Here is a 24,237-nt window from a genome sequence, read left to right as displayed (position 1 = left end):
ACCACTAAAAATACCTGTTTTGCTCACTACATGAGCATACCAGGCTGAGTCCTATCAACACATCTCAGAAAAGTTCAATTCTGCAAGATGCACCTGGATTTTAGAGAGCAGGTGAAGCACCTTCAGAAGAACTTGGTGCTCTTAGGATCCACAACCTAATGTCACCAAGATCATCATGGCGCTCTGTTATAATTAGTTAGGAAGCAACAGGAAGTCCTTTGATCCTCCAAGCAGCAACAGCATTTTTGGACAATATAGTAAACCAAACGTGTAGAAGAGAGTAATGTGATCTATTTGAAAATATGGACAGAAATAATTTTAGTTTTGTAAATTTCTGAAGTTAAGTTAAAAATAATTCCACACAAAATAATCTGGGAAGATGTTCTTTCCTCACATGACTGCAAATCAACTCTGTAACATACATAATTTTAAAAATATTTTTTTGCAAATAACTTTTGCAATACAGTTGTCTGTTTGGGCTTTTTTAAGGTTCAATTAGGTTTCCTATTAAGAAGAAAGAAAAAAGCCCTACAACACCCTCCTCACTGTGTTTCCAACAGTTTTGCAGGAAAAATAAAATCTGGAAGCTGTATGTCTCAATCAGCTTACATGTTTTTACAGCATCCCAAACACCATGCTCCAAAAATCTCTCTCTATCTGTAGAATACTAGCCGTCCTCATTTTGAAGGCAGATAAATCAGAAGCCTGTTATAGATATACCTGGCACGTGATCTTTTTTCACTATCTGAATTCCCTTTGCATTAACTGAGGTGTCTTGAATAGTTCCCATGCATTCCTAGAATGTTACAATAATTAAGTCTAAAATACCAAAATAACACACAATAATTTCTACTTCTGTTCTTTAAAAAAAACCAACCTAAACCAAACCAAAAAAATCAAAAGAAAACCCAAAAACAAACAAACAAAACCCCAAAACAAAAACAAACCCAAAAAAACCCAAAAAACTCCAACCAAACCCAAACAAAAGGTCACAAAACCCATTCCACAGCAATAGAGAGGAATGGAGCAACGTTTGCAGGTACTTGCTCTTGAAATAGTAAGACAGGAACATGTAATAGATACTTTTTAGTCAGTAAATTAAGCCTCCCATCTCTTTGTATCAGGCATAAACTTAATCCATTTACCAGTTGTTTATGAGTTTACTATATAAAATAATGCAGAAAACTCATAAAACTTGTAGTAAAAATTAACTTAAAGACAGCTGGAACCCCAACCTGGTAGATAGCCCTGATCCAAGTTAAACCTCATGCCAAAAGCACACAATTTCAGACATGCTGATGCTTAAATCTGAACTCCCTTCAATACTCAGGTTGCGGTAAATAGCACTTTACAGTGATAATGCAATACACTGAGTTCTAGACACTGCAAGTTGACATGCAAGTTTTCTAGAATATGGATCTGAATTATGATGTCATCAAAAAGAATATTACCAGATTTCTGATAGAACTGTTGGGACTGTTACATGACAGAACATGAAACCTAGAAACTTAAGAGTTAACAAAAGCATACAAAGATAAGACGGTAGAAAACTGCTTGGTTGCTAATCTAAAATATATTATGGCAGTAGAAACATAACAGCATTTGTTTCAAAAAAGACATAAAGAGCTTCATGTGACAAATTCTTAAACAGCATACCTGGGGTCAGCAGTGTTAAATAAAAAAAAAATCTGGCTACTTGATAATGCACATTTACTCCTCTTATGCTCTCCAGGGTACAAATTTAAAACAAAGCACTTTTTCAAGAATGAGACACAGAACAAAAATATAATGCACCCTTCCTCACTGCCATGCTGTGAGGAAGGGTGCACCCTTCCTCACATGCCATGACTGCATGTCACAGTTAAAAAATTAGACACATATTCTGAGAAGTGAAAGCTCTGTGTACTCACATCCCCATCTAGTGGCCTCTGGTCGTCAGAATCCCTGGATGGACTGATGTCCTGTCGCATCACCCAGATAGGCTCCTTAGGTTCATCAGGAGTATAAGGAGAACGGATGGTCCTCGTCTTCACTTCCTCAATAGCCTCTTTAATATCCTTGATGGCCAGTGAAATTGCATCTCTTTTTTCCTTGCTGTACCTCTGAACAGATTCTCCCGAGCCAGATGTAACTCGAGAACCAGATGTTAGCTGGCCATTACTTTCATGCCCACTACTGACAAGAGCCTGGCCATGCTCCAAACTCTGCTCTGACTCCGGCATGTCTTCAGCTGCCTTATCTAAGCTCTGGGAACTCATGCTCTGCTTCACCTCTGCTACAATCTGATCAATGTCCTCCTCTTGTTCGTAACTATCCATTCTTGGGTAGGGTGCAAACTCTGCTTCCTTTTCAGGGCTGTCAGACTCTCCGTCAGACCGTTCATCATAATGGTGAAGGCGGGCACCAAGTGCCTCCTTGCGGTAATTGTCGGCCTCCTCCCTCTCCCGCTCATACTGCTGGATGCCCTCGCTAACATCAAGATCTGGTGTGTCTCCTATTTCCTCATACACATGCTCCTGCAGCCCATAGTCAGCGTAAGCCTCGGCATACTGTTCATCCTCTCCTCGGTGGAAGAGGCGATGCGTGTAGACGTAACCCGAGTAGGCTGCGTTCATGGCTTCCTCGTGCTCGATGGAATGGAAATGTAAGTGATTGGGCAATGTTCGGTTGTGAATGGCCTCACCATGCTCAGCCTCAGCATTCTCCGTGTACTCCTCAGACTCAGGCCTGTACTGCACTGCGTATGCACTCTCATCCTCATTTTCCTGCACTCTCTCGACATCATAACTATCCTCCACTGTGGCTATCACATCCCCTTCTGCAGTATCCGTGTGATTGTGGAAACCACTCTCAGTGCTGGCTGACCGAGCTAACATGCCTTCCTCCTCCTGCCCAGAGAGGCCCACGTGGCTGCTGCTGGTGTGCCTTGGGTAGCGAACCGCATACCTCTGCTCCTCTTCCACCTCTGGGTGCTCCAGGTCAGCTTCCACTGACTCACTCACTGCTCCGTTTGCTGGCTCTTCACTGACCTCCCCCTCAGGTGGTCCAACCAAATGGTTCATGGCAAATTTTGGACAGTAGGTCACTTATTCCGCTGACATTTTGTCTATTACAGCTGGAAAGAAAAAAATTTCTGAAATTATTCCCAATAAAAAAAGTGGAGCTAATAGACAGAAGCAACAAAATGCATCCTTCCTTCCCAGCAGACAAACATTTGACTAAGCTCTGCAATCAGGTAATAGACAGCACAACAGCATGATCTCCCATGCAAATGATCTCCAACAGCAGCAACCAATAACAATACACTTGGGGACTGCACTTCCCTCTTCCATGGACAAATTCTTTATGGACGTATCATTTCCAAGCAGCCCCTTGGAGATACCTGTATGCACTGCAGTAGCAGTGCAAAGATGCTGGCCGATGAAAAAAGATAATTTTTGCCAGGAGCTGATATTTTACCATGGCAGAGATAATAGAAATATTTCACCTTTGCTAAAGCACTTTCCCCACAGAACACTAATCTGGAGCAGAGGAAGGCTGCTGTAATGTAAAATAGCAGATTTAGTCCTGTCACAGGAGTCTAAAGTTACTCAGATACATGACAGCTATGCATTCAGGTGAACTAGTCACCCTATGCACTTTTTAAAAATCAGTAGAAATTAAAGTTCTACTTTCAGGGCACAGTACATCTGAAGCACCTCTTTCTTCTTCCTAGAGAAGAAGAAACAGGTGCCTCCTCTTCTTCTTCCTAGATACAATACAGTTATCTTCCTGGAATCTACCTATAATCGGTTTAAGATGGCTTCCTCCCTAAAACATGGCGAAGACATTTCTAATATTCATAACCATGACTGCATTAAGACTAGTGGGGCATCTCAGCCTTGCCAATTGAGTAAAAATCTCAAAAGGTCATATGGTTACCAGAGAAGTAATAAAATAATGCCAATAATAAAAAGTATGCAGGGAACAGAAAAAGGCCCATCTAGCTCAGAAGGTTTTGTTTTTATAAAACAGCTTCAGCTTTTTGGAACCTTGTCCTATGTGTTTAAGATGCAGTGTCATAAAGAGGACATGTAAAGTCCTTTTAGCTACCTAAATCAAGCCACATATCCAGAAATAAAACACAGCTCTAGCTTGTGACTTACTGATAAGTACTAAAAGAAAAGGTCCCTATTGGAAGGCTGCTAACTTGAAGGATCTATAAAAGCATGTGTCAACTGCCAACTAAAAAAAACTAATGTGAATGTGAAATAGAACTTGGATCAAATCTAGTAAACTGAGGCAGGGAGGCTCAGGTGGCACTTTACTGACTAAATGAGCTCTGTGCAGAAGAGCAGTAGGAATAACTTCCCAGGATGAGAAAGTAACAGCAATTTCATTTGCTATCTATTACAGAAGCTGACAGGCAGGCAAGCCAAGGTGTGAGTCACTTACACCAAACTTCCACAAGAAATCCAGAGGGTGCAGCTTCCAGCTCAGTAAATACTCCTTGTTTTTGTTACATCTAATGTTTTAGCCCTTTAAACAAAGGAGTCCTTAAAAACAATTACAGTTGTAAAGTAATAGCTAATAAATCATATTATGTGGACCTATAAGGATGTTGTACACAAACTAATCCCTTTCCAAAATAACTATGCAAAAACCCAGTTTGTTTTTTCCAGCCAATGAAGGTGCGTAAGGATTCAGTGACAAGATAAAGTCTTTTCCAGCTAAGACTTCCAAGACATTAGGAAAAAATGGGCAGAATACAAGTGTATTATACTAGTGTGCACCAGAACTAAACACTCTTCCCCCCACACAGCATATGGTAAGAAAGCAAGAACAACAATATTGGACAGCCTTCCACTTTTAGCCCACTAAAAGCGTGAGGATGCCAAGGTGCAAGAACTCTTTGAAAAGTCCTTCCCAAGGAGATTAGAGCAGAGGAATACATTTGGTGCAGGTAGCTCAGTTTGCACCCCACAGTGTGAGCTGCAGATTGAGCTCTGGGGGGCAGGAGTCTTGGGCAAGGGGCCAGGAAGTGCCAACTCTCCGTAAAACACAGGACACAAAAATGCTGGCACCAACCAGGTGGATGGACAAGATGGATACTGAGACACAGCCGGAGCCAAAGACTCAGGAGGGGAAGTGACACTTTATTGAAGATGGAGGGAGAGACCCAACTTCCTTGTTCAGCATCTGACTCCCTTTATTCACTCAATCAGTCACTTTTTATAACCGTGTTAATTAAGTTCATGCATATTGCAAACCCGAGCTCACAATAGGTCAGAGATAACATACCAACCCCTCCTTATGTTTCCAATACCAAGATTTGGGTTCTCAAAATTATTTTTGCTTTCCCAAAACAGCCAAAGATAGAATATCTACTTGTTATGAGAAAGCTGCCTGAGAACTCTGGTATACAAGGTTCTCAAGGCCTTCATGTTTGTCACTTTTACTTGTAATTAAAAACAACCTGAGAACCTCTGCTGTTTACAGAAACCGGCTGTGAGAATTTTACTCCTCACAGCTGCCTTCTAAGCCATTTCTGAAAAATCTCCAACAACACTTGGACACACTTCGGACTGTGAGGAGACAAGAGCCCAAGGGTTCCGTTCGCCAGGCTCCCTCTTCAGAGGCTCAGAGCTTGAGCTGTTTTTGTGTTATGGCACCATGAATAAATGCCTTTATGGGAAGAGACATCCAAGCCTCTGCTATGGGAAACCTGGGGTCACCAGCCAGGAAATCTGGGCTGATCCTGTGAGAATGTGCAAGAATCGGGGGGACCCATCAGGTCACCATGAAGGGTGATGGCCTCGGTCCCAGCTGTGACAGTCCCTGGTGATAGAAGTGTGACTGTCAGAGTCTCATGACTGGTGAGGCTGGGAAGGTTCTTTAATATGGCCTGCTTTCATTTAAGTAAATTATAAAATTTCCACTCTTCTCTACAGAGAGAGAATTAGGCTAAAATAGATGGTTGATTAAAAAATCTACCTAAATTTGTTGCATTCAACTAGCACCTGACTCGTGACTCAGTGTCATTGGTCATACCCAGAACAAGGACAGTGCTAGCCAAAACAAATCAAGATACAGATAAACACAGGACAATGATCAACTTTCTCAAGTTTTATCATGACATAATGATATGTCATTAACTTAACTGAGTTTTTAGAAAAGAAGGGAAAAAAATCAGCTACATGAAGATTACTCAAGTCAAATAAGGTATCAAGTGCAATAATTTTTATGACAATAAAAGTACTGGTAATTGCTGAAAATAAGATATCCTGTTTTAGAAGTCTTAATACATGCTTGCAACATAATGAGTTTTGTGGACAGATGGCATCACTGACATGTCTTAAAGAGATTACAAACCACACAAAATATGGCTAAAAAACACCTGGCAGATCCATCACTTTCCTTTGTCAAAGTTATAGCTTCCAAAGCTCCACGTGTAAAATTTTTCTCATTTAAAGAATTCTCTCAGCTTGATTTCAAATAATGATATCCCAAAACCTTCAAGGTTGCATATTTTGAAGGGAAAAGGAGGAAATGTTAAGCTTTACTAAAAGCTTTTTACTGAAAAACACCCTTCTACTTGCCTTTCATCCTATAAATTAAATTCCAGCTTTTAACTTTGAAAACAATAACTTATTATTTATTATGAAATCTAAAATAATTCTTACTTGTTTAAAAGTAAGTTGACTTAGAAATCTGATCTGAATGAACGGCCTCAGGCCACCTCAGTCTCCGTAACCTTCAATGAAAAGTAAGCTTCCGAGTCAAGAACATTTATTTTACTGTCTAACAATCAGTCTTTACGATAGTGAATTAATGAACACCCATGAAGATTGGAGGTCAGAATTTACTAAACCCCTGTTTATACATGGTAGCTGGAAGACTACTAAACTCCACTCATTATTTATTCTTAAAAGCCCTTTCCTCAAACAAATACAAGGCCTGCCTGATCTGTCCCACCAGACAAGCAAAAAGCTCTTTATTTCCTGCAAGCAAACAAAAGTCAATAATCTACATAAAATACCATAGACAGAAGAGAATATAAGCAAGAGAGGTTATCTGACCTTGGAAATATAGACACAGCACTGATCTGAATGATATTATAGTCTCACATTAATTACCCAGAACAGCAGCTGTGCACTGGTAATCAAACATATTTGGGAAAGTGTTCTGTAAGCACTCTTAGCTTTGCACACAGGATGTGATGGATGAATGTGTCACCACAATAGAGAATTCAGAGATTGATTACTACTGCAACTAACTCTTTGCTGAAGGTTAAATTACCTTCCTGTCTATAAAGAAGAAAAAAAATATATCCATATATTTCTTAAGCATCATGAAGTTGAAAGTTTAAGAATTTTTCTCTGCTACTTTAAAACACCATAAAAGGGCAGACTATCATCCTAGAGCAAGAATTCAACACAAGCCAAGTTCTACTCAGGAAAAGATACGCAGTAAGAAAATGTGAAAGTGTAAGTATTCAGATTCCAATTTGGTTTGCGCTTTTTTACCCAAGTCCAGATGAATAATTGTTTGATTTCTTGTATATGCAGGCAGAAAGGAAATAATTATTATTATTGTTGCTATTATTATAAATATTACTTTAAGGGTTTATTTTATAACAGCATTATGCATTGTATTTCCACAATTTAATGCTGACTTCAATAAAAGCTCACACTCTTGATACGTCTGTCAGCTATAGTTAATGTCTCAAAACAAAGCTGTGTGCCCCATGGAACTAGACTACACATACACGTTTTCTGTCACATCAAGGACAACAGGAAAATTCAGGAAGGCACCACAGGAGGTCTCCAGTCCAACCCTGCCCCAAGCACAGCCAGCTTTGAGCTCAGACTAGGCTTCTCAGGGCCTTATCCAGTTGGCGTTTGAGAACCTGCAAGACTGGCGATGGCAACAGCTTGTCTGGGCCCTGATGCTACCAATGGACTGTCCTTGCAGGAAAAATGTTTCATTTTCTCCTGTTTCAGCATGTCTCAACTGTCTCTAACTCTCCTTCCCACAACACACTACTGTGAGGAGCCTGGCTGTATCTCCCCTGTCCTGTGGGCAGGTGACATGGAAGCCATCCCTCCTCTCAGCTGAAGCAACCTGGTCCTGCCTCTCCTGTGTCTCTTGCGGCTTCCCACCATTTCCCACCAGTATCGTCCCCTGTATCAGGGACTCAAAAGGGAGGCAGTACCCAGGTGGGTTCTGGCAGGCTCTGAGTCAAAGGGATAGCTCCTATCCTCCCCTGGCTCTCAGGATCGTGTCTGTCTCAGACTGCCCCAGGTGCAGCTGACCCTTATTTTACTGCCTGGGCCTTGTCTCAGATTCGCTACTTGTCCCCACCAGCCCCAGCCTGGATCGCCATGAGGGGTATTTGCATATACACAAACTGGGTTTTTTGGTAATTATTTCATTTATAACAAGCATAATTGTTTCTTCTTTTTTGGCAGTTGAATGTGTGAGCAAAATAGTTTTATCTTCCTTAAAATACTTCAGCCACATTCACCCATGTCTTCCATGAAAAATAACTATTCTTTCAACATGCTTACACATAACTCCAAATGAAACTAGGAATACAGGGGCTTCTGACTGAATTTTCAAAGGCATCTCACCTCAAGTGGAAGTCTTCTTGGCACACTCTCTGAGAAACTTCATGAAGCACCTCTGTTTTCCTGACTTCAGCAATACACCAATGCTTCTCTTGTACAGATCTCAACAAGGCATACGAACACAAGCTACCTCTCAAAAAACCAACACAGTCTTTTAGCAAACAGATGACTTTGAGAAACACCTTAATTTTTTTTTTCTTTAAAAAGCCCCTATGGTAGGAAACTTCTGAGAATCTGACAACATATGCAATGCCTGCTTTGAAGGAGTTCTCCTCTATTAGGTAACTCTTTTCTGAACTGCAACCTGCTTGGGAAACCTCACTGTTTCTGCTGCCATGTGCTAAGTAAGCTCATCCAAAACAGCTTTAAATAAAAAAGCTGTGAAACTTATATTTCTTGTCAGTCAGCAAAAGCAGCACCTGGAAAGTGACACTAACATCCCACCACATGCACACACACACACATATTGGTTCATAATGAGGCTGAAAAGCTGTGAACACTTACAGTAAGTATAAAGCAGAAAAGCTGCATGCACAATATTGCTTTGCACACAAGAACCTACAACTTTTAACAGTAGACAGATCTAGAATTTATGTTCTACCAGCATTTAGAGCACTCAAAACATTTTACACTTTTCATCCATTCCAATTCACATCTTATTCAAAGCTAAAATATACTCCTGAGCAAGAAACACCATTCAGTAATCTTCAATGCAGGCAGTCCAGATCTCATAAATACTTTAGGGCACTGGAGATGGGGAGCACTGTGATTAGAAAAGGAACAGATCCTTCTCACCACCTAACACGTAAGTCGTGCCTGCACAAGAAACAGAGGTAATACATGGATGGAAGCCATCCATCTGCTGCCAGAAAAGCTTAATAGACATTATGGCCCAAACAGACAAAATTAACTAAAAGCACTAGAGAAAAATCTTGACAAGGAACCACAGGCAACCTCTGCAGTGAAGTGCAACAAAAGACCAAAAACACTTTTAAAAATACCTCATAAATCCCAGATCGTAAGTGGTTAAGGGAATAAAACTCACTATTGTCACCACCAAAATGATTAAGCTTCCTAAGTAATAGTCCTATTAAGAGGCAAACTAAAGAAATTTGGGGTTTGCTTTCACTCTGGTGTCATTTTCTGACACATTACTGCTGAGTTTATTCCTGGGTATTAGGTCTTGCTATTTAAGTAGCAGACAGATCATCTAAAACTTAGAATGCTGGAATTGTTACTCTGGTATTCAAATCATGGCTACAAACAGAATCAATTCCCAAATAAGAATGAAAAATTTAAAAAGTACATAAGCACTGTCAGACTATCACAGCGTTTAAAATCAGTATTACAATGTGAAGCTAATGTCAATATCTGTTAGAAGCACAACTATTAAAAGTGAATCTATACCAAATCTAAGTTCATGGCTGTTTGTAATTCACTATTCTTTCTCCCCTATGTAAAAGGGCAGAACTGTCTCAGAGAATAGAGTATAAAATACTGGGTCCTCAGTGATGAATTCTGAATTCAAATTATCTTTACACTAGTGGTATTTTTATAGCAATGAAGACAATCATTTTCTCTCTATTTGAACAAAGAGGGATTAGATCTAACCTACCAAAACGAAAAAAGTTTAAAAACTCAGCCCAGGAAGCCTAATATCCTTTCTATCCCCTTAAGAGTCATTAGTAGTGGAATATAAATAAATGTAGACAAAAGTAAATTATATGATCCAGTGAACTGCAAGGCTGACAACATATGCAATGCTGCTTTGGCTACCTTCAGGGTGAATAAGAAGGCCTCAAGCCTTACTGACAGAGTAAGAACACGTATGTCCAAAAAATCCTTGGATTTTGCTCCTCTGGCTACACATAAAGACTTGATCACACCTTTCTAGCTATAAAAGGCTTATTCAGCTGCATTCTAGGCCAGTGTTGCACAGTCTAGACACAACTACCTTGGATGAAAGTGAGACAGAAGATTCACTGAATTGTCCCTCAACTTTCCCTCCTTAAAACACCAATTCTGTCACAGGAAGCAAAGTTTTCAATTGACTTAAACTCTAGCTTTTTAAATTCTTTTATACAATCAATCCACAGGTTGTGTCAGGTACACAGAAACATTTGGATGATGTTGAGATCACTTCAAGGATTTGCTAGAATGTGATAGAAGGCTTTTCAGCAAATTCACAGCTTTAAAGAATACCAAGGAATACCAAAGACAATAAAGTCCAGCTAGTTAAGTCTATCAACCTCATCAGCTTCTTCAGCTGTCACAGAACACTGTTTCAACTCAGAATTGGTATAGAAATAGTGCTGAAATAATAACTTCAGTGACTCAATCAGCAAATGCATTTGTTCTGAGGCACTCATTTCCTGAGAATTTCAAGCTAAGGATATTTCCTCATGAAAAGCAATCATGGTTCAGACAGCACAGAATTAAAAGATCTGATCATCCTTTAATTTGTTTTATTTCACAAGTTCCAAAGGAGCTATACCTGAATTAAACTCAAAAATGGAGATACACAGGATACAGAACTTCCTTGCCTTTCATGCACTTAAAAATGTACCACTGCCTGGCAACTGTAACACATAGTTACCAGAAACACTGGATTACACAACTCCCAACCCCAACCCTCCATCCTATTTTTATACTAGGAAAAGGAAACACCTCAAAATAGACACTAATTATTTAAACTTTTATTTTTATTATACTTGCACTTTACTATATGTCTTTTTGTCAATAACTTTTCTAAGTCTTTCTCTGAGAAAGTCATTGGTGAAGACAATATGTACGATGTGGAGGTATTACTCAGAGTGGGGAAGTATGAGCCAGTCAGAGATGAGACAGCTAAAATTCCCCGGTATTTGGTCATGAGCATGAAGTTCTTGCCAATCAGAACTGAGCTAACACTTTTTACCTGTGATACAATAAGCTTTTAAAGGACCTGATATATATCTGGACTGCATTATTAAGAAGAAGGCTTCAAGTACTAGCTAGTTTGTCTCTTAGTACTTATTTCTGAGTGACAGCAAGACATCAGGTATCTGTTTCCATTCACAGAAATTAAGTAAACAAGAGCATGTAAGGGCTGCAGGCTAACAAAGACTAGTGAAGGAACAGTGAAATCCCACCAACAAAAGTATTTAATTTAGAGTCACAACTCAAATTACAAACAAACACCCACAAAATCAAAACAAAATAACAAAAAAAAAAAAAAAAAAACCAAAAAAAAACAAACCAAACCCCCCCCCAAAAAAAACCCTAAAAAAACCACACAACAAAAAAACCAAACCCAAAAAAAACAACAAAAGATTCAGTCTTCTGGGTATACCTGTAGGTAACTGGGACGGGAAAATACACCTCATAAGGAACAAGAACTATGACACAAAACAATAAATGCAAAAAAAAAAAAGGAAGTAAGAATGTGTACATGTAGGTTACAGGAGACTAAAGTTAACTTTTTTCTCCTCTCTATATAGACAGCTGCCTCTTGTACTCTATTTTCTATTATCATTTTAGCCCAATCTCATCTCTAACCATCAACTTCTAACACTTGCAGATCATTTTACTACTTCTATTTAATGAAGAAGCTGCTGATTCAATTCACATTAAAAACAGAAAATCAAAGCTACACAGTTCAGCTCACATGTTTCCAAAGAAAGCTGATCTGCCACTTGTATTTTCTCACAGATTGGCAGCTGTGTTCCAGTGCCCTACCGACCACACACACACAGTTCCACAGCCACTTCCAAAATCATATGGAAAGATGTCATACAATTACTTCCAAGCATAGTCCTGAGGAAAGAGGTGAAAAACTCTCAAGCACATCTTCCACTGTTACAACCTTTCTGAAATGCTGTGGCCGCTTGTCAGCACTAAAGCAGATGCACCACGAGGCACTGCACACCAGATTTTCATTAGCAGGAGCGGTCTGTGTGGCTAGACCAGCACCTACCTGCATTTGACGGCCTCACAAGACAAATCTGCCTGCTCCAGTCTCCCCAAACTAATTTTTTTCCTGTCATAACATTAGCAATTCTGTGCCTTCTATGAGTTTGAAAGCAAGATACAACCTGTGCAACCCCCCAGAGCTGATGAGACAAGGGCTACTCATCCAAACAGGGAAGACATCAACATCATTCATTTCTCTGAACTAGGAAGATCTTGACTGAGACCTATTTTTTCAGCACAAGCATACTCCTGTTACTGAAAATAGCTGCTCCAAGGCGACTACACATGAAATCTGTTCCCCAGACATAATTAAACCCTAACGAAGGCTGGCATTTCTCCACATCTGCAGCTTACAACAGAACTTGAGGAGTATTAGCAATTGCACTGTTCACAGCTCAGGGTGCTCAGATGCACAGCTTGCTCAGAAATTACAATCTGAGCAGGGAAATGGAAGTGATGCCTGGCTGCAGCCACTGGGGTCTCATCAGGTTAAGAAAAAAAAAAATCTGTTGATGTTAATCAAGTTAACTAGATCACACACACTTCTACCAGATAGTGCAAATCAAAAGCAGATGCGTTCTGTAAAATGCACAATGCTTCCCATACACTTGCCAGTCTACCTGCTAAGGAAATAAACTGACCAGAACACAACTACACAGGAGAGTTTGGAAAAAAATTAAGAAAATTGAGGAGAGTCAGCCAAGCATGCTTTTCACATCTCTATGCAGTATTTACAGCTAGAACCTCCACACAGACCAGCTCCACTCCGGGTTCAGAGACAACAGGAAAACGGATATAACGTTAAAGCATTTAAAGATAGAGTCACAGGCAAAACAGAACCTGAATTAAAAATTTTCACAACACACACAAGGTGGCAGTTGCCTAGTTTTAAAATTATTTGTACCTTGCCCCACAGTACTTTTGTCTACCTTTGAAAGAGAAATGACACCCAGAAAAAAATATTTTTTCTTCTCTTTTTACATAGCAATACTTAGATTTTAGTAGAAGCATGTATTCCATTTAAAATATTTTATTATGCATTCCTGACATTATAAAATCCTTTATATTAACACACCCAACCAGTGGAATTAGAGTAGGGAAAAGTGACAACAAAAAAGAGTGATTCTATGGTAAAACATATTTAACATGAAAAAAACTTTAAGGATGAACCGAACAATCCTGAAATGTTTCAATGCTTGAAGAAGTTATTTAGCTATTCACTGGTTAGTATTTTTATCCTTTTTGATTGCAGTCAGTCTGACTGTCAACGGCTCTTTTCACTTATCCTCAGAAGTTGTTATTATTAAGGCAATGCATTTCAGAGGCATCCATAACCTTGTCTCTACAGGAAACAGGAGACCTAATTATCTTGCTTTGTTATATTTTATAAAGTGAAGATAAGGTATTTCTTAACTGTTCAATTAAACTTAGATAGGGGGGATTCTACAATTCCAGGGAATCATATATTTGAAATTATTCTGCGTTGGTTTTTGTCATTCCTTTTCAAGGAAGTACTATTCCTCCAAGAACAGAATGTCTTTCTCATCTGAGATCCAAGCTTAACTGGTATTCTACTTTTTGGTGGTATTTAACTCAAATTAAAATCCATGCCCATCATCCATCAGGCAAAGTACAGGTCTGACTTCTCTTCAAATTCCTGAGCTTTGCACATGTGATATGATAAGACTGTACATGCTAACTTCCCTTTTCGTTGCTATACTACAGCATCCTTTCATTTTTAGTTTCTTAAATTCAAGACAAAAAGTACTGAGGATGTGATCTCTCTCTCAAGTTTTAAAATGAAGGCAGGAAGTCATCGAATTAACTCTAAACATGGAACTGGATCATAAAAGCAATGAAAATAAAAAAGAACTACATACTTCATATAGCTTTGTAGGTTGCTACAGGATTATTCTGAGTTTACCACTTTACAACAGAATTCAGCATCATGTTTCAAATCAGTCAGGCACATGGCTGCTGTCAGTATTAAGTTACATGAACTTCTCTGGACAAGTAAACTTTTAGCTCTATAGAAGCTGCAAAACCCATGATGATCAGTAAATCCAAGGTCCTAAGAAGCACAAACCACTAAGATCCCCCAAGTTCTTGCTTGCTTGAACTGCCCCATACATAGTTTAGAGAGGCTTGCAATTTTTGAAGTTTGTCAACCCAAAACATCCTTTCCATCATCCTACAGGGGACTTACATTAAATTACCATGCTACAAGTATTAGACATTCACTTACTTTTGAAAGTATTAACAAAACATACTCTTCCTTACAGTCTTCTGAAACTCTGCCAAAAGGGTTACTAAAAACTAAGACTCCAAAATGGTATTCTGCCACACACTTCTAAACACGTTAAATCAACCACCTGAATAGAACAACTTTTCTGTATAAATGCAGCTGGTCAACTATAGGAATTTTACACAACCAAGTTTCAAGCTTTTCAAAAGTTCAGGCCAGTTTTCAAACAGCTCACAGTTACTCGTGCAGATCCTGATACAAATCATTCAAATACACATCATCCAAGCTCTGGAACGAAATGTGAGTCGCTACAAGCAGAATGTTTCAAAAATTTGATTAAAGCCATGATTAAAGAAATTAAAATTAGTCCTGGGAAAACAATGATGGATCTTTCAGGCCTATATCCAGGGGTTTGGCTTTTCTAAAAGACTCTGAAATTCTAACTCACACCAGTTCTAGGGGAAAAAAAAAGTCTTTCCGTGACTTCTGTGAAAAAAACGGAAGCAGAGAGGAAGGTGAAGGACCATGGAAAAAAAATCTGCAGTTTGGAAAGGGAATAGCTTGTCTTACACACTTGTCAGAGACAGCTTCTCAGAGCAGGTTTGTCTCTGTGTTTTAGCTTGGATCTGAAGGAAGCTTTTGAAGGCAATTTGTGATGGTCCCCACAGACTGTACTTCAGTACACATTGTGGAGCAGACTTGGAGATCACCTAATAGATTTCTTCAAAACAACTATCAGAATTGGCAGAAAGAGAGGTTTTGAGCTAAGAAATGTAGGTGAATGGCTGCAAAATAGATTAACCTAACATAACAGCAAAATCCTAAAAGAAAAAGAAATAATTGTAGTGACAGAAAAAACAATATATTATTTTTAAAAACCCAGACATAAAGTATCATTTTCCTTCCCAAAGATTCAAATAAAACCCAACCCAAGCCAACACAATCCAAACAAACAGAAAAAAAAACCCAAAAACCCAAACCCAATAAAAAACTCTAAAACCACCAAATAATTCTTTGTACTATGTTATTTAATTTTGGATGGTTTGAGAATCTAGAAGTAACAATCACAGTTCAGCTAACCAAGCAAGCTGAGAGGCCAAATACAGATTTATCTTACAGCTTATAAGAGTAACACCATGCAGACAAATATTTAGAGGGCTCATACAGAAAACCTTATTATTACACTGGAAAGCAAATGAAAAAAATATCAGCAGAGATGTTCAAGGTGCAATGAAGAAGAGCCAACAAGCTCGAAATCAATAACCCATACCTGCTGCAAAGAACTAAGCAACCAAAAAACATTTAAGGACAATAAACAAGAGAGAGTTTGTTGGTACCCCACAACAGAAGGACAACAGCACCTGAGTGACTACAAAACAGAGCAGCCAAAGGCTTCTGAGCAGCAATGACATCTCCCTTGGCTCCCAGCCACGGCAAGCGCAGCCAATCCCATCCCCACACATTTCCCATGTCCCAGAGAGGGGGGCCTCTGTACCATCATGGTCCAGGTTTTCCTCACCTCAGCTTCATTTATGCATAACAGAAAATGAAGCTGTGACTCTCTTTGCACTGTTTTGCCCAGAGGAATCTGAACTCTGCAAAATAACAGACTTACAGAAAAACGGAGACAACCTGTTTCTGTTTTCTCCTGCCCTCACCCCAAAAGTAACTCTTTTGGTCATACACTGGGCAATTCCTCCTATGCACGTACATGTGTGGGGGAAGATGGGTGCCTTCTGTGAGAGCTCAGCTGGCAGCGGGGACAGCAGAAGTCCACGTCCGGACAAGACGTGCAGCACCAGCTGGTGCTGGGGCTTTGCCAACCACAGACCTAAGCATTCGGATGACGGTACTGAAGGACCATCTGCAAGCCCATTAGCTTCCCTAGATTTCCTACCAAGCTAGGGGGCTTGTTAGGTTTTTTCCAATAAACCACACTTTTTACCATTTTGGTCCCAAGGACTGTATTTCTCCTGTCACCTCACCGAAAGACCCTGCCCAGTCACAGGCAATGGTCTTCTCTACCAAATCCCAAAACCCTCAACTGTGTATCCCCCTAAGCAAACCTAGGGCTACTCAGAGCTCTGCAGCTGCCCACTGCCATAGCTGATTGAAGGCTCTAAGCTTCACAGGCACAAACACTTGCCACATCTGAGTCATAATTTAAGAAGAAACTACCTCAACTTTTCCCTCCTGAGCTGCAGTGTCAAGATGGGGTGCAGGCCTACTCCAGAAAAGAGGATGTGGAAGAGTCAGAAATGAAGGAACAATGCTGAGCATGAAAAAAGCTGAGGGTGACCCAAGCAAGGCGAGTTTTGTCCGTGTTCCTCACCATGCAACTCTATTCTAATTGGCAATACATTTATTTTCCCCAAATCAAATCTTTGCCCATGACAGCAACTGGAAATCCCATTCTTTATGTCAATTTACAAACCTTTCCATATTATTTTCTCTTCAGGATCCTATAGAGGAGGAGGAGGGAGAGGCAGAGAGATGGCAGCCAGGGAAGGTCAATCTGCCACAAGCTCAATGAAATAAAATAATAATTATGAAAACAGTATTGACATATATTCAATTCACTTTAACTCAAATATGGGGGAAAGTGACTTCACATGAGTAGATAAAAAGATTTACCCCCAGAGTGTTTGTGGCCATCTTTTTTCCCTTTGCCTCCTGGGCAGCGCTATCCCGGGGGAGTGAGCTGGTGCCATTTTCCCTTTGTCTCCCTGTGGCAGGTGCCATTTTGGAAGGGGTATTTCCACCATTTTGGGTCGTTCTTTGTTCTGGGGAAGTTTGTGAGACTTAGAAATTCTGTATCACGTGATTATTTACTGCATTTTTTTGCCTGTTGCAGTTTTGCTTGTTAGTAAATGCTACTTTTTGACTCTTATAAATCTATTTGTATTTCTTCAAATAGGTGGAAAGGGCCTGGTTGCAACTAAGGGGAGGGAACTCCTTTTAAAGCGTTGACCTCTTTAAATAGTATTAAACCAAGCCAGACACACATGTTGTTGGTCTTCTCAATCCACCAACCATCGTGGCACTGAAAAACCCATTTTGCAGACCACTCTCCAGCAATAAATCAAAAACCCCTCTGAAATCACCTTGTCTGGCTTATTATACAACAATAACATTGGTGATTTAAATCCTCAAAATTCTTATCTACACTCGTTTCTATTCTACTTAGTGCTGTCTTAAATAAAATGTAAATGAAGACACCTTTGCTTTGACTTTCGTAGACTTTCAGTTCTAATGACAGATTCTGTAACAAGACACTCAAAACATTAAGAATGACACCTTTCTACCAAATGTGTGAATATGAAATAAGCAAAATCATAACATCTTCAATAAATAATATATTCAAAAATAGCCCAGACAAGCCACCATAGACTCTTGTGGTTCTTGCAAGTTTCATGATCACAGTTATGGAGGATACTTTGCATTTTTTTAAAATTAAGTTTCTCTGCATTTTTTTTAATGCAGCAGAACACAAAAACCATGATCTTTAGTATTCCCAAAATGTCTCAGAGCTGCCCTGCAGTACTTGTCACCTACAGTTGCCTTGGAGGACAAGGTATTACCTAAATAGAATTGCAAAAAGAAGTCTAATTCTACCTAATAGAATTACAAAGAAATCCAAAGTTGGAATTAACTTTCAGAATTCAAAATCAAATCATTTTGAGCCCACATTTATTTTATCCTTTCCTTCTATGAGTTTTGCAATGTTTCATATCAGTTAAGGAAACTGCTGAACTGTAATGCAGGCATTACACTGTCCTAAAAATAGACACTACAGAGAATATAATACTACTAATATACTTTAATACAGGGGGTTTAGTTTGAAATACTTTCAGTGTGAAGCAGCTTAAATACAGCACTGTGAAAAATGCTGTGAAAGTTCCTTTTTTCCTTTTCTTTGGCTCTCACATCAGAAATACACTGAGGACTATTTTTCTGAATGCAATGTTTTATCATTCTGGTCTATATTTTATGCACCAATTCAGCATTGAACATAAAACCTCTAAAGGATCAAAATCAAAATTTCAGATGAAGGTCACTAGGCAAGAGAAGTACCAAATTTGCAAAAAAATTAATAAAACCTATAAGGACCCATAAAGGCAGGATCATGATAAAGATACAACTCAGAGGAATGAAATACCTACTTGCATAGATTTCATTATTTTGGCTTCTTTTCTGCATATTTTAAAATACCTTTGACACAACCTCTAGACTACTGCATCTTGGAATTTACTGCTTAAGAATTAGGCACCAGTTTTAAAGTCTATAAACACATCGTCATGGACCAGGGCAGAGAATACACTCTGTTACATGTTAGTCAAAAGTAAATAGCTACATATATTTATTCAGCATTGAAGGCCCTATCAGTCTGTGTAACCAAAGTCTTGAACAAGAATAATTCCTGACTGCTTATCTTTAGTACTCATTTACTTTGTGCTATTTAATATGTAATTGTTTTGCTTTTGTACTCTAAAAGAAACTTCCAATTTGAAACCTTTTGTAAGTTTAATTATACTGTTCCATCTGAAAGCCCTACAAACATTACACTGTAACAGGCAGCCAGCCCTGCCAAGGTACAATCTGGACGGAAATTCAACAAAGAGAAATGCTGAAACAGACTGATTAGGTTAGCCATTTGTTTATACTGAGACCCCCTGTTATACTACAGAAAGGCACAGTGTAAGAATTGGAGCAGAATGGATTTGTGTATTATATTAGTACCAAACATGTCGCCGTTCACTCCCCCTGCATAAGCAATTTCTATTTCCGCTCTCTCAGGCCCAGCATGCTATTTGTGACATGAACGAAATTATATTGCTATTCTCAGTTACATAGATATAGGGCAGTATTTTGCACCAAACCAATTTTCTTCAAATTTCTTCACTTCCTCTGGGAATTATGTTGGACATAATCCCTAATGTAGAATGACTCAGTAAGCAGAAAGAGAGAGCAGAGCTCATTTTAGAGACACTCAGGAAAACTGAGCAAAGGTAACATCAGCCTGCCAAACTTGTTACTGAAGGCTTGAGCTGTTGCTATGACTTCATTAATTTGCAAACATCTGCCCTCCTTCTAAATTGCATCACAGATCTTCCATTCAAAGGGGAAAAAAAGTGAAGTGGCAGGAAAGAATCCATTATCAGCACTCACAGTGTAAATGTGTTCTAATCCAGTTCATGCTCTATCATAAATCAAAGATTCTCGGACTATCAACCTGACAGGTTGAAAACACTTAACATGCATAGGCAAGCACAGAGGCTTCAGATTCTGACAGAGAGAGGATCAGCTGATCTGAGCTTTCTGGGATTTCACATCTACTTGAAAAGCAAGAAAGCCATACTCCTTCCACTCCCTCTACATTATCTGCATAGAGTGTGCACAGATGTGTTACAATTATTAACTAACGTGGGAAGCAGCTTGCATTCAACACAGAATTAATACAAGTTAACATGTTTAAATCACCAGTAAACAAGCCATTACATTGTGTTTACAGCTCTCCCTTAAAACCACAAATTGTAAACAGAAGCCCTTTTCAGATACCTGCTGGGTATGTCACAACATTTCAGCTCAACATATAAATTACATATTGGAAGTCAGTGGGTACAACCTTGACAAAGCCATTGGTATTTTCTATATGGTTCTTCTTTTATCTGCTACAGATTACATATGATATCTAATCAGCAAAAATGGAAAAATAATGGATGGAGTTAAGAACTATAAAGTTGGTCATAAAGGTAAGTATATGAGTATTATGAAGGAGGCACTTTTTCTGTGAATACATGGGATTACCACTTCATGAATTAAAACAAATCTATTGCTCAGATAACTCAAAAAAACCTCAAATCCCTATGTCTGGCTAGTCTTTGACTTCTAAACCATCTTCTATTACTACTAAACCAAAATTAATTCTAACACCTGAAGAAACTCTGATCAGGCAAGAAACAGAGCCATACAATCACAGGCTGAATTAGAAGGGACCCAATAGAATCACAGGGTCCAACTCCTGGCCCCGCACAGGACACCCCAAGCATCACAGCATGTGCCTGGGATCACTGCCCAAACACTTCTGTCAGGCTCAATGCTGTGACCACTTCCCTGGGGAGCCTGTTCCACCAGGGCAGAGCAGAGCAGGACAACCCCTTCCTTTGCCTGGCTGGCGGTGCTCCGCTTGATGCCCCCCAGGGCACAGGTGGCCCTCGCAATCTACAATGCGTCCAGAGCTACATGAACACTGTTGGTCCAACACACAATTGCTTTGGCAACTGCCAAATTCAGTTTGTGTTCTTTTCAGATGAGAAAGTCAATATATTTTCCCAAACCCTATCAGCAGTTTCATAAAAAATGAATAGTTTTATTTACTTTTATGGTCTCTTCTTCCAAACTGGTCTGGAACTAACCAGCAAGAATATTGCGTGGAGAACAAAAAAGGAGAAGAGATACTTCACAAAAAAAAGGTGGTGGTTCAAGTGGATTGATTTACCCCCCTACCTGCAAAACCAATCAGACTGCAGTTCTGCGACAGCATATCAAAAAACTCAGCAATCACCGAGTCATATCTTGAGATGCCATCCGACATAACCATATAAATGTGCTGGTCTCTGAAGCATCAGTGACAATGATTACATTTCTGATATGTGTATTTATCCATGGCTACTTAGTCAGATTTGAGTGTTTTGATATTTTTACTGCTGGCAGTTTTCCCAAGCTCTCATCTGACTCTTCACCTTCTCAGGACAAGCTGGTTAGTTATACCCAGTCCTGCCAAACCAAGAACAGATTGCCTGCTGCCTCTTTCTTCACTGAAGATACTTTCAGTGCTCTGTACACACCATCCCTTCTTCAGCTTAAACAATCCCCAGTTAATTGTAGGGATTCCCTCTTCACTCAGTCTGTCCTCTAGAGACTTTCACGACCCTGCTTCAAATGCCAAACTGGATACATCACCTGAGCCCACACTGAGCATTCCCCTTCTCAGTTCAGCACCTCCCTTCAGTACCAATACCTCGCAGCCAACCCATCTCGCATTAGCTGCAATCCCCACAGAGGTTTTGGCAGAGCTGTTGCTTATCCAGCTGCTCCCTCCCCACAATTCCATGCATGTTGCTTTGGCACCTCCTGAGGGGCACCTCCCATCCTCTCTGAATATTCACTGTAGTTTTCTTCCTACACTCTGGTGGGTCCCCTTCAAGACCACTGCCTCTCCACTCTAGTTTTCAAACCTCTGATGAAAATCTTGAGTACTACTGTCAAAAACCTGAAAATATCACCTTGATGTAGGTTTCCACCTCAATACTGAGATTCCTCTCTGTGGATTGCATACTATGTTTTACAGCTGAGATCACAATGAATTTCAAAGGAAGTGCAACATGAAATCCACCCAGACTCTCCCCACTGCCACTCAAACTGATAAAAAATTAAATAAATTTAGACCAGGGCTTATCAGGAAACCTTCTACAAAGTGAAGCAAAATATTAGATTTAAAATTTAAAAAAAAAAAATTATCACCAAAAAGAAAAAAAAAGCTGACTCAACTCATAGTAAGAGGATACCTTTGCAGCTCACCTTTATCAGAGGAAAAAAAATTGAAAACATGTCAAAAAAAAATTCATCAAAATAAATCACAGCCTTTGAACAATTCTCCCTCAGGAAGTGAAATTAAAAATGTACAAGTCAACAGAATAATAAAATCATATATTGATAACATAAAACACTATATTTAAAATTCTTTAAAAAATTAAACTAGAGCAACTCACTACAATTAGATTATTTCTGCCATCTTTGATCTGCTTTTAATGGAAATCTCTAGAGTAAGTCATGACAAAGAATACTTTGTCAATCATCTGTAAATTCAGACAATAATACCCAAGATAGAAAACAAAATATGAAACAGAACTGAAAATGCCAACCCTTTCCACTAAGATGTGCTAATACATCAATTTTGACAGCCTAAATTCTACTTTATCTAAGGGAAAAGGTTATACATGAAATCAATCTACTGTCTTGAAAATTTATTTCTAACAGATGAGTTTTCCTCTCTGTAACCCATTATTTTCAATTATTTGCCATTATAGCATCAGTCACACATTAGTGAGAGTGATAGCAAGGATTCAAAATTATTTCAAATATTTAGTGAAAAATGTAAGTAAACAGAAAGAAAAAGAAAAAGGTCTTTTCAAAAAACACAGGTCTGATTATCAGAAAGTTCTGCATTTCTTCTGAAGTAACTGAAACTACTCTCTTGAGGAGCTCATTCACTTGTAAAAACATTGTTAGGGCAAATAAAAATACTACTCTTAGCTGCATGACCTTTTTATGAAAGATGACTGCAATTGCAAAATGCCACGTACTGAAACTAAAAACAGTCCCTTCAGGATTCTAATCATCTCCTTCAGTAATATTTTATTCAATTAATCATAACTTAGGTTTCAGACAGAAAGAAAAAAAGGAAGTAAAAAACAAAATAATCATGGTCTGACATTTAGCTTGTGGAGAATTATAAATAAATACTTTTTAACATCAAAATATTTAAATTCTGTTTTTAGAAACATAATTGGAATTCTGTACTTCATATAGCATCAATTCTTTAAAGATCTACGGAGAATGCAAACACCAAATCAAAGCCATAAGCAAGAAGGAATTTATAAAGCACAAACAATACAATTATTATCTGTTCATAAGTAGTTTTGTGCAGAGTCAATTATATATGTGAACTATACATAATGTTTTTATGAAGTTGATACCACTCAAAAAAAATGCTGGCACAATTAAATCCTCATTAAAGATTTAAGATATTCTGTCCCTGATTTTCACTTACTGTTCACCACAAAGAAAACAAAGAGCCACTCAAGCTTGTAAGATTACAACCTATAAATAACATTACAATGGAAAAAAATACCCTGTGAATAAAGAGGCTGGAAGGTAGGCTGTTTTGCTAATCCACAAACAATAGTTTTAAGTGATTAAGCATTTGTTTATTTCTCACACTTTACTTTTTTAGTCACTGGCCAATTTTTAATTTGTTTCTTAAGAGTCCCAAAGATAATGGAATTTCTTAAAGCTTCAGAAGCAATTCCAGAAGGTGAAGGGGGAGGTCCAGCAGCAGCTGGCAGGCCAACCCACACATGGCATGACCAGGCCCACAGCTCAGCAGGTCTTTGGCGTGATCCTGTCCTGACCCTCTTCTCCTTCGTGACCAACCTCCTGGCTTTCTAGAGAGATGTCTAGTAAGGACATGGGGAGTGGACAAGAAAGCAACAGACCAGTATAAGAACTGCAGAATTATGAAATCCTTATGAATCTTACAAAAATCAGGCTCCTTGTGTAATTTCTTATGAGTGTTCTGCAAAGCATCAGAGGAATCACAGATCCACGGCTGTATTTAGTGCATCACACAGATCCTCAATGCCAGCCTCC

General features: G+C 39.0%; 1 protein-coding gene across 2 annotated transcripts in view; it reads right to left on the bottom strand.

Annotated features, from left to right (window-relative positions):
* The window catches only part of APBA1 (amyloid beta precursor protein binding family A member 1), an 88,201-nt gene that overhangs the window by 47,076 nt on the left and 16,888 nt on the right, over positions 1-24,237 (bottom strand). For both annotated transcript variants that reach the window (XM_064736742.1, XM_064736743.1), the window contains exon 2: positions 1,911-3,115. In XM_064736742.1, the coding sequence (XP_064592812.1) occupies positions 1,911-3,062 (1,152 nt within the window). In that variant the 5' untranslated portion in view covers positions 3,063-3,115. The remainder of the gene's footprint in view (positions 1-1,910; positions 3,116-24,237) is intronic.

The sequence above is a fragment of the Zonotrichia leucophrys genome, chromosome Z (assembly GCF_028769735.1).
Source record: "Zonotrichia leucophrys gambelii isolate GWCS_2022_RI chromosome Z, RI_Zleu_2.0, whole genome shotgun sequence".
NCBI lineage: Eukaryota > Metazoa > Chordata > Aves > Passeriformes > Passerellidae > Zonotrichia > Zonotrichia leucophrys.
This window is presented reverse-complemented; position numbering and strand designations above follow the sequence as displayed.